This window comes from Microcaecilia unicolor, chromosome 3 (genome assembly GCF_901765095.1).
Source record: "Microcaecilia unicolor chromosome 3, aMicUni1.1, whole genome shotgun sequence".
Classification (NCBI taxonomy): Eukaryota; Metazoa; Chordata; class Amphibia; order Gymnophiona; family Siphonopidae; genus Microcaecilia; species Microcaecilia unicolor.
This window is the reverse complement of record NC_044033.1, coordinates 206,478,871-206,493,393: the sequence shown is the minus strand read 5'-3', so window position 1 is coordinate 206,493,393 and position 14,523 is coordinate 206,478,871. Positions and strand designations below refer to the sequence as shown.

Here is a 14,523-nt window from a genome sequence, read left to right as displayed (position 1 = left end):
AAGGGTATCCCCGCCACAATGGCGTATGGATGACAGCTTGCTAGCAGACTCTGGCGTAGGAAGGGGGGGCGGTGGGGCAGTCCGCCCTGGGTGCACGCCGCTGGGGGGGTGTTGGCTTCGCTGGGTCACTGCTCTCTCTGCCCCGGAACAGGTTACTTCCTGTTCCAGGGCAGAGAGAGCAGGTAACCAGCGGAGCCAACGCAGCTCCCAGCAACTGCACTCGGGGCGAAGCGGTCCTCCCGCCTGCCCCCCTTGGTAAGAATGCGCTCTGGGGGGGGGATTCACATGCCGAGGGGGGGGTACGCTGTGCTGCACCCGGGGGGGGCGCAGCGGCAAACCGCCCCTGGTGTCAGCTGCCCTCGCTACGCCACTGCTAGCAGATCCGAATGTACTAAATCAATTGGAAACCGATATAAAGAACTACATCATGAATAATGACACGGGGGAAGTGAGAGAAGAAATATTATGGGAGGGCCTCAAGGCAGTCCTACGAGGACAGATTATATCACTGCAGACATATAGGACACGACAGTTGCATACAGAGCTAGAAAAACTACAAAAAAATAGTAGCTAAAGGAACACCCCTGCCGAGTGTAGCTAAGTGGTGCCATCAGGTGCAAATGGACAACGGAAGATATCAGTCTAGCCTTTTTAAATTTCTATAAACAGTTGTACCTGGAAGATGTAAACCCAGGGATCCAGGCAATACAGGAGTATTTATTATTATTTTTTTTTTATTTGTACTCCACACTTTTTCCCACTCATGGCAGGTTCAATGGGGCAGGCAATGGAGGGTTAAGTGAGTTGCCCAGAGTCATAAGGAGCTGCCTGGGCCGGGAATCGAACTCAGTTCCCCAGGACCAAAGTCCACCACCCTAACCACTAGGCCACTCCTCCACTCCTTTAGAAGGGATAGAGCTTCCTCAAATCAAAATGACGAGCTTTCAGCACCAATCTCACTAGAAGAGGTACAATGGGCCATTCATAGTCTACCCAATGGAAAAGCTCCGGGACCCGATAGGTTCACAAATAGATTTTATAAGTGCTTTGGGAAAATATTGGCGCCCCTACTAACGCGGGCCCTGAATGCGATAGAACAACAAGTAGAACTGCCGTACTCATGGCGATTAGCCCATATCAGTGTACTTTTGAAACCGGGGAAAAACCCAATGCAATATGGATCCTATCGACCCATATCATTGTTGGATACGGATTATAAAATATTTACGAAGATCCTGGCTAAGCGGTTACAGAGGCTTATGCCGCACTTAGTACAACTACTACTACTTAACATTTCTAGAGCGCTACTAGGGTTACGCAGCGCTGTACAAAATAAACAAAGAAGGACGGTCCCTGCTCAAATGAGCTTACAATCTAAAGAAGACGATCAAACAGGATTTATAGAGGGCAGACAAACGTTTGATAATATTAGGAGAGCAATTCATCTAATCCATGAGGCCAATAGCACACAGCAACCAACAATTGTGCTGTCTCTTGACGCGGAGAAAGCGTTTGATAGAGTCCATTGGCCCTACATGTTTGAAGTATTACACAAGATGGGCATGACAGGGCGATACATAACATGGTTACAGCGACTATATAATCAACCACTCGCGGCACTGATTGTCAATGGGGACCGCTCCACGACTTGTGCGCTGGGGAGGGGGACGCGTCAGGGATGTGCCCTATCTCCCCTATTATTTGCCCTCATACTAGAACCATTAGCTCAGGTAATTAGATCTCACGCCACTATTCAAGGCATTCACATAGGACAAAAGGTACACAAAATTATGCTATTCGCAGACGATATCCTACTGACTATGACAGACCCTCACTGTTCACTGCAAGGTGTTGAACAATGTTTACGGCAATTCGGAATGATAGCAGGTTTCAAAATAAATATGACCAAATCAGAAATAATGGGATTAAATTTAACCAAGGAAGAGACTAGTAACTTACAAAAACAGAACCCATTTAGATGGACAACACACTTTTTGCGGTACTTAGGAGTAAATTTGACACCAAACTTACAGGATATATTTGAAGCAAACTTTCCCTCCAAAATGTGAGAACTATTCCAGGATTTAGACTGATGGGAAGGGATGGAGCTCTTGTGGATGGGAAGGATACAAGCTATAAAAATGATGGTATTACCTAAGATCTTATACTTCTTTCTAGCACTACCAATGCCGATTCCCAAAAAACTTTGTGGACAGCTAAAGCGTAAAACATTTGCATTCATATGGAAGCATAGACCACTTTGAGTACGAACTGAAATGCTTTACCAACTCAAGAAAAAAGGGGGAATGGGGGTGCCGGATTTCTTTCGATATTTTCAAGCAGTGCAACTGAGGCTATTAGCAGCATGGGTTAATGAGGAAGTAAAACCATGGCTTCAAATAGAAAAACATTGGATAGGTCTCAACCAACCAGCCACTTTGCTCTGGCTACCGACCGCGGATTAGGGCAATGGCAGCATTCCTCCCCATGGCAGTTCGGTTTCCCCTAATGACATGGAGTAATGTACGTCAACAATTTTGCCCAGATAGAACATATTTCCGCAAGATGCATATAAGGGGGGCACCAAGGTTTGTATGGGAAGAAGGGAATAAAGTGTATAAACAGTGGGAGCGGAGAGGGCTGCAACAGCTAGGGCAGATATGGGAAGAAGGGGCATTACGCCCATATAATGAGGTATAAGAGGAGTTTGACCTTCAACCACAACACTTATTTCACTACACCAGAATTAGAGACTATATTCTTTGAAAAGCGAAGGTGGAATTACAGATGGAGGAAACAGAGTTGGAGCGGGCAATGGGAGGGGGTAGCCTTAAGGGTTGTGTATCAAAAATATATGCAGCACTTCCAACACATAGCACCCCAATTTTGAAATACACGCAGAAATGGGAGCAAGAAACAGGGGCTACACATGATATACAGAGCTGGGAGCAGGCGTTAGTCTTTTTATTAAGTGTATCGGTGAGTAGCTCAATGATAGAGAATGGCTATAAGATCCTGTACCGTTGATATTATACACCGAAAAGATTAGCCAAAATGTTTACAGGTGCTTCGAATCAATGCTGGAGAGGCTCATTGGTTGCTACATTTTAGACCTCCAGGAACTCAAAGGGAGGTGGAGGGTGGATGAGGGAAGGGGACAGGGAGGGGGGGTATGCACCACCTGTAAAAAAAAAAAATCTCAGCACCTTCAATCATTTTGAAAAGTTGGCTCCTACGCCCTTATGTATGCCAGGCTCAAAAGAAATTAGCCTAGTGGATGATGCATGTGTATCTGATGGATCCAACAATAAATCAGTAACTAAACTAAAAAGACTGTGGATGTTATATTGATAGGAGCTGGGCTAGTTATTAGTGTAAAATTCTAAATCTGGTATTAATCATAAGGAATAATAGGTCAGGGTCGGCAAGGAGATGGCTATACAGTGCAACCCCCAAAGTAAAAAAAAAAAAAAAAATCAGTCATCACAATGTGAAGTATTGCTTATTGATCTGTGAAAAAAAATTCTCTAGTAGAAATTGCAGTATATTTCTTGGAATAACAAAAAAAAAAGCAATTATATATGAGCTTGTAGGGAGGGCTTAGTCATAGAGGCCTGTGAGAAAGAGTCAGCATGTTGATCATGAATTGCAAAATGTAGTGCTCGTCATAGGCACACCTTATTACTAACATGCATTAGGCCAGTGGGACAGGGACATCCTTCGTTTTGTCTCCTGGAAAGGGGATGGCTCTGCGCAGGCGCACGGCGAACCCTCTACCCGCCTGGCCCATCCCCGCGCATGCGCAGAGCGTAACGCAGCTCCGGGAATTGGGCGCCATGCTGACATTAACCCGAATCGGAGCCTGAGGGGCGGCGACGGCGTGAACATGAAAAACGAAGTTCGAAATATGCGGATTCGACGTAAATCTTATCCCCAGGATCGGGCCTCGGGTAAGGCAGAAAAAAAAATCCCCCCAACCCTTTCCGGGACTGCAGTTAATCCCGGGGTCGCGAAGAGGGCGAAGGCGGGGGCGTCATGTGACGGACACTAACCAATCGACGCTCTGCTGACGTAGCTGCCTTTGGTCCTTTGTTCCGCGCCGCCGCCTACCGTGCAGTTTTCCCTGTCTTTTTCGAGCCAAATGACAAGAGAAGAAAACCAAACCCTTCGGATTATTGAAAATGGTTCTCCTTTTTTGCAAATGGAAGTGACCGGAGTGGGATAAAGAAAGCGGAAAACGGCAGGCCTGGGACGGTCCGTGACTTGGTGAGACAATGGGGCGTCACGTGAGCGAGTTTAACCAATGTGTATTGGGAATGAGGTTTGATTGACAGATTTGACTTGGAAGATAATAAAAGGGGGAAATATATTGTTCTAAGCCTATGCATCAGGTGTAATAATTGTTTATCGCACAATGATTATGCACCCACTGAGACTGTAAAGTACTTTTTCAAAGTATTTCCTTAATTTCACAGTTACTGGCTACCCAGAGAGCGGCTGACCTTCACTGGAGCATTTGGGTGTAGTGAAAGAGGCCTGGGAGGGGTTGGGTGTACCGGGAAATATCATTTGCAAGACTTTTAACTCTGGTTGTAGTTCCCAAAACCTGTAACCTTGTAGGTTAGAGAGAGTTAATGGAGGACGGAGAGTTCTTTCCCACTGAGGCCTTTCCTTGTTGAATTAAAAAAATGGCTGCTGATTTTGTGGTTACCCAGGAGTGCAAGGCCTACCTCATTTTTTTTTTTATAACGTCTTTATTAATATCTCGAGGTAATAGCCAGAGTCTGCCCAGGGAAGTATCAGGAGTGTGACCTCAGTGCTTGGAGAAAGGAGGGGAGGGGGTAGTTTATTCACATTCTAGAATTCAGATATTTTGGGGAGGGGGGGTGGCCTACCTCCTTAGGATCTAGATACTGGAACGTTTCCCATATAAAGGTCATGCAAGTTAAGGTTCTTTAATTACGAAAGAGACACTGACAACAGCCTGATGTGGTAAATAAACGAGGTTGAAAAACTATACAAGTGATGATAGCTTAACCTGGCCAACAGTGCACAAACAAGAGGGTAATGAAACTGTGACCTGGATTGGCTACTGTTGGAAACAGGATACTGGACTTGATGGACCTTTGGTCTTTCCCAGTATGGCATGTACTAATTTATTTCAAATTGATGGTATCAAACACCTGGCAAGATCCCAAAAAAGTACAAAACATTTTATACTGCTTATCCCAGAAATAGTGGATTTTCCCCAAGCCCATTTAGTAATGGTCTATGGACTTTTCCTTTTGGAAGCCGTCCAAACCTTTTTTAAACTCTGCTAAGCTAACTGCCTTTACTACATCCTCCAGCAACGAATTCCAAAGTTTAATTACATGTTGAGTGAAGAAACATTTTCTCTGATTCGTTTTAAATTTACTACATTGTAGCTTCATCGCATGCCCCCTAGTCCTAGTATTTTTGGAATGCGTAAACAGACGCTTCACACCTACCCGTTCAACTCCACTAATTATTTTGTAGATCTCTATCATTGGTGACTGCTATTCTACAATCTTTCTGGAGCTACAGCCCCAAATCATGAAGGGTCAAAACTGCATGACCCTGAGCAGTACAAAACAGTTACCTCCTATAAGGTGCAATTTAGGGGCCCAACCTACAGTTTGGGAAGCTCTGACAAAGTTATTTTTTTTCATTCAACCTAGAAGCTGTGAACGCTTTCTCCAGAGAACACAAAATGACTTGAACAGTGTTTAGAGCAAGTTCCCAGATGAAAAGCCATCAAAAAATATTAGTCAAATAGACTTAGTTACTTCATTGCTTATATCTAGAAGTTAGCTTTGAGAAATTGGTTCTGCCAGGGTACTTGTGATTTGGACTGGCAACTGTCAGAGACGAGATGCTGTGCATGATGAACCTCGGCTTTTCTCGGCATGGCCATATTTGTATGTTATAGTGCGGTGTTTCTCAAGCGTGTCCTGAAGTACCCCCTCGCTAATCTGCTTTTCAGGATCATCACAGTAAATATTGCATGATAGATTTGCATGTACTGACTCCGTAATTCATGTATACATTCATTGTGGCCCAGGGTTTCTCAACCCACTCCTGGGGGGAACTCCAAGCTAGTCTGGTTTTCAAGATATCCACAATGAACATGCATGAGAGAGATCCTGAAAGCAGACTGGCTAGGCCCAGGGTTTCTCAACCTAGTCCTTGGGAACCCCAAGCTTGTCTGGTTTTCAAGATATCCACAGTGAACATGCATGAGAGAGATCCTGAAAAACAGACTAACTTGGGGTTCCTCGAGAAATGGGTTGAGAAACCTTGGAGGGGGTACTCAGAAACACACTTTATAGTGGAGAAAAGACAGGATAGTTTCATGCTCCCATCCTCCATAGGGCCTGAATGTAGGCGGGCCTTGTGTCCCCCTAAACCTTGGTTATTGGCAAGAAAGATCAGGCTGGTTGTAGGCTTGATTTATGAATCTCACTGATGCATAGACATGTCCCAACCCATAAGGCATTTCATTCCTACCCTCCTCCTCCTGCACTTTGGTAGTGGTTAATGTGTCCTGATCGGGCACATGTTTTTTTATTTGTGGGGTGGGGGAGGTGTGATTGTAAGGCCATGATATTCATATGGATTTCATTTCCTTTTGAGGTCTGGTAATAGGATGATTGTTACCAAAACCACTAGGGCATTGTTCTCCCAACTATGATCCCATTTAGAATCCTGATCCACTGAAACAGGGCTGCTCCCTCTCCACTGTGACATATACCCAGTAGTGGGTGATAGCATGGGACCTGTGAGTCAATGTTCATAGGCCCTGCCCCCTTCTCCTGTGTTGTCTTTCTGTTAGACTGGAATCTCTACTGACTGCTGCCACCAATGTTGCTGTTATGCTTTTGATAAGTTTGGAGGATGAGCTAGAGGAGTTCAGGTACATATATATTTTTAAATTATCTGGCTATATAATTAATTTCTGATTGTATAAATGGAGTCATATTTGATTTAAAAAAATTTGGGAAGCGCTGCAGCAGGGCCTGGTTATCAGAGGGAGGCTAGTGGAATGAGAGGGGTCATCATCAGCCTGTTGTTGGGGTTGGGAGATGATCCTTAGCTCCCTCCTATATCCTGATCCATAGTCACTACCAGCCAGTACAGTAGCTTAGGAGGTCCAATTCCCAGCCTTTGCTTATTGTAGGGGAGTGAGGGTGTAACTGTATTCACTTATGGGCTCTGGGTATGGAATTTGGTGGGGGGTTCTCTCCCTAGCTGTTCAGGGTTTGGGGGGGGGGGTGTATTATGGGCCACTGTTTGTCTCCAGTTGTGTGGTGAATTGAGCGATGAGGTGGTTTCTTGCCCCCATCCTTCTAATTTGGAGGTGTTGAGTTTTAGGGGTTGTTTTACTGGGGCACTTAATATGTGATAGTAACACGAGCACGTCTTTCCCGCGGGCTTTGAGTGTGTTAGGTGGGTTTTTTTTTTCTCTGGTTTCGGGGAAGGTTGAGAGTGGTGGGGTTGTTTCACGGGGTACTGAAAAGAGAGGCTCTGCCCTTGAGTACTTGGGGTTTCGGCATCTTATACACGGTGGTTATGGGCTTTGGACACCGCTTTAGGATTATTTGTTAGTAATTTTGGGGTGGAAGCGCTTTTCTTTTTGTACTGTTTTTTTGGCGGTTGATATCTCATGGGAAGGCTGTCGTTCTATTAGGTTTCGGGCAGCGGCGGAAGGGCAGATTCTGGCGTCTTGAGGTGGTTTGGCTGCAGTGTTCACTGATTTTAGCGACTTTCGTGTCAGCTCTGCCGCGTTACAAAATGGCGCCTCTGCCTCCTTGGACAGTGCGAAGAGAAGAACAAAACGCCTCGAGACTGGCGGCGTCCACTGGGCTCGCGATCTTCTGCGTCACAAGCTGTCGGCCAATCGCGGGGCCATTGTTTTTCCGGCTTGCCCCCTTTCTGTTGAGTTTCTTCTCTTTCCACCAATCGCCTGTAACCTGCCACCTCCACCAGCTACTGCTGCAGAAATGGGTGAGGAGGGCCGATCTCCTGAGTCACTGTCTGGAGGTGGAAGGACGAAAGGGCAGACTTTAACTGGTGATGGATTTCGTTTTGAACCAATCAGCAAAGAAGTCATACCGGTGTGTGCCCACTAAGCCAATAAAAGCTCTCCATCTCTCTAGACTGACGTGAGTCCGAGACCCAATCATCTGCGCATTTGGTTGCTTGGTGCGGCCTAAGCAACCAGTGATGTAGCCGACGTGACGGACGGCTCCAACGGGCCAATGGGGACGTTGGAGCGCGCGAAGGTGGGGAATGTAGTGTCTGCCGTCGGCCAATGGGAGGCGAGCTCGAGGCGGAGCGGCAGTGTTTATATATGAGCGAGCGGAGGCATCGCGCGGCGCCATTTCGCTGGAGCAGAGCTGGAAGGAGGAACGTTGCGCGAGTTCGGGAGCGCGAAGGCGCGCGCACGGAGAGCAGCCGAGGCCGCTTCAGATGCAGGAGGAGCCGCCTAGGCAATCCGGAGCCATCCATATGGAGATGGCCGCCACACCCCCTTATAAGAGGTATGGACACAGAGGGGGGGCTCCGAGGCACCGCCCCCCGGCGCTATTTCCGAACGGGGGTGGCCCGGTGAGCCTCCGTAACTCCGCCCTTCATCCGGGGGGGGGGGGCTCGTCAACAGGATAATAGAATACCGCTACATCCGGGTCCCTGGCGCCCGGGTGGGGGGATTATTATAATGTGACCTTTTTTCCCCCTGATCTCACTTTCCTTTTGAAAAAAGCGCTGCCCCACACTATAAACTATGACTTCCCGCGCTTGTTTTACTGGCAGGATGATGATAAACTCTTGTCTTGTTCCCGGCGTAGGAATCATTACAATAAAATAATAATAATAACGTGACATGGATCTGTAAATCCCAAGATTGGGATAATTTCTTTTGAGTGAAGTGGAGAGAGCCTGGCATGAATGAACTTGCGACTGGTGGTAATATTTGGTGTGTAACCCGGGAGCCATTGAGTCTGGATCTGAGCTTGTACCACGCTCTGGAGGCGGTGCAGTGATGCATAACTGAAGATATGGAGCAGTTGCTTTAGATCTTGATGGGCAATGTTTTTATGGAGCGTCTGTAAAACGTGTATTTGGCTCATGTGTGCTGTGTAGATGTTGTAAAAGAAGAATTTGGGGGGGGGGGGGTCTGTTTTGATGAGAGCTTGGTGCTTTCAGATTGGCTGTTCCCTGCTTTGTTGTGATTGGAGTGGTGGAAGATGGTGATAGTGAAAGTGCAGGCTTCTGGAGCATGGTATTAATGCAGCTTCTCATTGTGGGCAGTTGGGCATCTGAATCCCCTCCCCCCCCCCCCCCCCCCCCCCCCCCCCAGTCTGCAGATCCAGCCTTCAGCACTCAGTTCCAGCTGAAGCCCCCGCTGGGGTTGGGATTGCATTACTTTACATCAGCCAGAACAGATCATGGAGAAGTGATGCAGCAGATTTGTGTTTGGTTTATGCATGAATTGGATTGATACTTTTGGTATTGGTATCAATGGGGGCTGTTAAGTGCAGTGGACGTTGATCCTGGGGAACTGGGTTCCATTCCCACTGCAGCTCCGTGTGACTCTGGGCCAGCTCCATTGTACAAAATAAGTACCTGTATATAATATGTAAACTGCTTTGAATGTAGTTGCAAAAAGTACAGAAATGCTGTATAGCAAGTGCCCTTTCCTTTCCCCCTTTAGCTTCCATTGCCTGAAAGCTGACAGTGTAACACTAGGAAGTTAAATCTTAGGGATGATGATGATGATGATATATTCCCCTCGGGCCTTTGGCAGTTTCCTGTAATATGTCTGGGTTGGCAGCAGGTGTTATCCAAGGCTGCTTTCTAGGATTAGGGGATGTTGGATGTCTCTCGGGCGAACATTAAAGTTCTGCTTTGTGTTTTGATGATTTTGAAAGCATTGGTCCCTCAAAACAAGGAGCACCATAGGTCAGTTTTCAACATCTGATCTGTGGTATTTGGTGCATTTTTCATCCAGAGAGAGGCCTGTGGCAGTGTGAGTTATTTACGTTTTTGACATTGTGAATGGGTTCTTGTTGGCAGGGTGCGGTAGGGAAAGCCTCCAAGAGTTGCTCTGCTTCATCCTGTGCCTGGATAGCAGCTGCTGCCTGGGTCTCTGCTTTCTGCAGAGTCATCTATGGACACAGACTTGTTATCCTGGTATTTTAATGACACATAGTAAGGAGCTGCTTATTCTACTATAAACCCTCTATCCCCCACTCTGTTACCATGTTTATGATCAGAGTGACGCTTATCTGTGTGTTTTCTGGGTTATTGTTTTTTCCTTCCCTAATCCCAGAGTTACTGCCAGAATCACCCCCCCCCCCCCCCCCCCCATAAATACCTTCCACTGGTTAGGTGTTTGTTGCTGAGACCCTTTTCCCAACATATGGTTGAAGCAGTAACAACTGATTAAAGGGGAGGGGGACACTGACTGGAAGAGTGGTGAGCTTATATCTGAGTTTAGGCTGCTCACAGTGAGAATAAAATAGGCTTCTTTAAAGGAATATTGTGTACCAGAGCTTAAAAAATTCCCAGCATAGAAAATGAAGTCCAGCCACTGGGTCCAGGTCTATCCCTGCAGTCATGGGTACATGAATAAGCACTCATGGTCTACCGGGCCATACTACTAGTGATTCAGGTCATAGAGGAGCCCCCTGGTGCCAGACATTATAGGTGTTTGCTATACTGTAGAACTGGAGGGAGACTGTAAGGAGGAAAAATATTCTGGATAATGTATAGGAAGGAATAAGCTGTGGTAGGAGAGAGGAACCAAATACTTAATTGATAAGACAGAAAACATTTCCCTGCCTCTGGTGCATAGTTTTCCAGCCCTACTACATAGTAGCTTTGAACTATGCAGTGGTGAACTAACTTTTCAGTTAGGGCCTGACTCAGCTGCTGCCTGTAGGATCTGCTTGGCACTTGGGTGTGGAGATGTGATCATCAGAGGCCACTCTGTTTTGGCCCTGGGGAAGGGGGTATCTTCTGTGTCTAGAGCTTAGGTACTGGAAATATCTCTCTAGCCCCACCCCTACTGTAAGCAGCACATGTAACCTCATGCTGTGATGTTTGTCAGTGCAGAGATAAGGCAGACTGACCAGCTCTTGTGATATGTTTAGCTCTTACAGTTGTTTTTCAATTAATACATATCAGAAACTATCTTGTCCCAAACATACTGTGTGCTGTCACTGGATTGAGTGTCTGCCAGATAAGAGTATATGGAGAGATCAGTTTAAACTAGCACAGTTGTGGATGTGATCCACAAGTAACACTAAGCATGAGAAATTAGGTTTGAGGGACCAGGAGTTGGATAGCAGGACCCTCTATAAGGCAGACATGTTCTTGTAGCAGGGAGGTACATAGACTCTCTCCCTACTATGGGTTAAGTGCAATCTGGCAAATTTGTTCTCCAAGTTAAAATGGAACTTCTTTGTGTGTACATAATTTACAGGAGTATCATATCTTATCTGCAGTCATTACAAATGTTTTGTCCGGGTAACCAGCTATCTAAAGCAGGGTTCTTCAAATACAATCCTTGAGGGGGACATTTTCCAGTGGAGTTTTCAGAATTTCTTCAATGAGTATACATAAGATCTGTTTGTTTTTACTTATTTACTAGTAAAAAGGCCCGTTTCTGACACAAATGAAATGGGCGTTAGCAAGGTTTTCCTTGGAGTGTGTGAGAGTGACTGTGTGAGAGAGTGAATGTTCGAGTGTGTGTGTGGACAGAGAGAGAGTGAGACTGGGTGCGAGTGCCCTCCTAGTTTCAGGGTCCCTTTCTCCCTCTCTTCCAGCTCCAGGGTCCCTCCCTCCGAGTTCCACGGTCGTAGTTCCTCCCTTCCAGTTCCAGGCCATCTCCCTACAAATTTTAAAAGTCATCTCGACTTACCTCGTCGGGGTTACGGCGACCGGCAGCAGTGGTAAAAGGCGTGCAGGCTCGGCCCTTCTCTCTCTCTGAGCTCTGGTCCTGCCCTCATTTCCTGTTTCCGGAAGGGTGGGACCAGAGCTCAGAGAGAGAAAGGCCGAGTCTGTACGCCTTTTGCCGCTGCTGGCGGCTGCTGTAACCCCGGCTTGGTAAGTCAAGATGACTTTTAAAATTTGGAGGGAGGGGGAGTGGAGCAGGGAGGGAGGGACAACGACACCCTCATGCGTGTGACATCGTGTTCCTTTGCCTGGCAACTCTGCAGCGTTCCCTTCCTGCTGACGTTGTGACACGAGGGCGAGACAGTGCAACGGGGAGTCAGCTTCTGAATCTTGGAGTTGGAAATTATTATATAGGATTATTATTAGGATTTATTACTGCCTTTCTGAAGGAATTCACTCAAGGTAGTGTACAGTTAGAATAAATCAAACATGAGCAATAGGCAGTTCCAGCAGTAAAAAAATATTCAAATAACAATACAATATACAATAGTTTGTATACAATAGATAAAAGGCACATACATCTCTCATCAACAGTCATCTAGTTTATCCTATACACTAGACTGATTTGTGGCCCGAGTATTTTTTTTTTGGGGAGGGGGGGGGTCTGACCAGGGCGGTGTACCCTTTAGGCTAAATATGTTTGTCTGAGGCAGCTTCCAAATTCTAGGGAAGAGAACGAATTGTGATTATCGATAGAGGTTCTCGGACAAGCAGTGAATGTGTAGGCACACTAGATGGTGATATAACTGTCAGATGTGCTGAAACTCTCTCCTAGCTATGGGAAAGACTTTGGTTTCTTCCAGTCATGCACATGAATTTCTTTGCAGCAGTTGTCTGCTTATGAGGTCACAGCTCTCCAGTCAACAGTTCCTCGCTCCCAAGAGAAGAGAGAAATTACACCAGGAGCAGCACAACCCAGACAGTGATACAGAGGTGCAAAAAAAAAGATGGGAGCTAAGTTAGTAGGATCAAGTATCCGATTTCCCTGCTGCTTATGGCAGCCGCTGCCTCTTGGATGACAACATCACTGCCCTTCGCAACGGGGGTGGGGAGGGAATTAAGCTTTGTGGCGGTTCTTGACACAATGGGCAGACCAATGATCCATTCTGCTCCCTATGGCACTGATAATGGCCACTGACGGCAACAAGCTTGAGAGAGACACACTCCTGTGCAAGGATACGACTACAAAGCCTTAAAAATCTAAATTGCTCAACACCACCATAATTGAAAAGGGCAGTCTGAGGACAGACGGCTCCACAAAGGCTCTTCACAGCAGATACCATGAATGTCCAAGGTAGCGGGAGACCTAGACATGCCTGAACTTGGCCTACCCTTCTGTGCCGTGCACTGGGGGCCTCTTCCACCAACTGCTTCAGGAACCTGCAGGAGTTTGGTGATATCTACCACAACAGTCAACTGCTTAGCAAAGGGTGTCACCAGTCTCACCATCTCCCAAGGGTCATGGTTTTCAGCCTCTTCCACTACTATGTAAACCCCATTCTCCGAGGACAAGCAGGCTGCTTGTTCTCACGACTGGGTGACGTCCGCGGCAGCCCCCACCAACCGGAAGAAGCTTCGTGGGCGGTCCGCACGCAGGGCACGCTCCCCGCGCATGCGCAGCCGTCTTCCCGTCCGTGCGTGACCGTTCCCGCTCAGTCTTGTTTTTTCCGCGCTAGAGAGAGTCGTGCGTCGCCGCTCTCTCTTGTTCAGCCCGAAAAACCGTCGCGTTTTCGCGAATTTCTTTAGTTTTGTTTGTTTCTAGGCGCGTTCCGGCCTTTCTTTTCTTCAAGAAAAAAAAAAAAGTGTGAACGCGCTTGTTTCCCTCGTTTTCTAGCGGGGGCGTCGCGTTGCCGACGCGATTTTTCCGTCGATGTCCTCGAAGGTCCCGAGTGGATTTAAGAAGTGTGGTCGGTGCGGCCGGCCTATCTCGCAGACCGACACCCACGCTTGGTGCCTCCAGTGCCTCGGGCCGGAGCACAATATCAAGTCGTGCTCTTTGTGTCTTGGTCTCCGGAAACGGACTCAGGTTGCGAGGCAAGTTCTGCGGGACCGTCTTTTCGGAACTTGCGCCGGCCCCTCGACGTCGACCTCGACGGCATTGGTATCGACGGCCGGTTCTTCGGTACCGGTATCGATGCCCGCGAAATCGGCACCGATGGCATCGACCCCAGGAGCACAGGTCCCGTCGGCCCGCCGGTCCTCCGGTGAGGGTAGGGGTGAGAGGCCGTGTGGGCAATCGGCCCCGGTCACTCCCTCAGCCCATGGCCCTCGGGACCGAACCCTGTCTGACCTGGTTCCCCGAGACCGAGGGGGATCGACCTCCTCCTCCTCCATTCCACCTGGCACCGATGACGGGCACCGCAAGAAATCTAAGAAGCACCGTCATCGGTCGCCTTCGATGCATCCGGCTCTCGGTACCGGTGAGGAGTCGACGCCGAAGCGTCCGCGTCGAGAGGAGAGATCCCCTTCGGTAGTGGAGGTACCGACACGTCAGGGTCCCAGCACTTCGGTGCAGTCTCCTGGACCCGAGCAGCTTCCGGCACC

The 14,523-nt window shown here is 47.6% G+C and overlaps 1 protein-coding gene across 5 annotated transcripts in view; it reads left to right on the top strand.

Annotated features, from left to right (window-relative positions):
- The first annotated feature begins 3,821 nt into the window (after positions 1-3,821).
- BRD2 (bromodomain containing 2) overlaps positions 3,822-14,523 on the top strand; it is a 49,936-nt gene continuing 39,234 nt past the window's right edge. For 2 of the 5 annotated variants that reach the window (XM_030197258.1, XM_030197257.1), the window contains exon 1: positions 3,822-4,266. Coding sequence is in view for 2 of the 5 variants with exons in the window: in XM_030197255.1 (XP_030053115.1) it covers positions 8,491-8,561 (71 nt within the window). In the remaining 3 variants the exon portion in view is untranslated. Of the gene's footprint in view, positions 4,287-6,833; positions 6,935-8,389; positions 8,562-14,523 lie in introns of those variants that run through there. The other 3 variants (XM_030197259.1, XM_030197256.1, XM_030197255.1) reach the window with 3 other exon arrangements.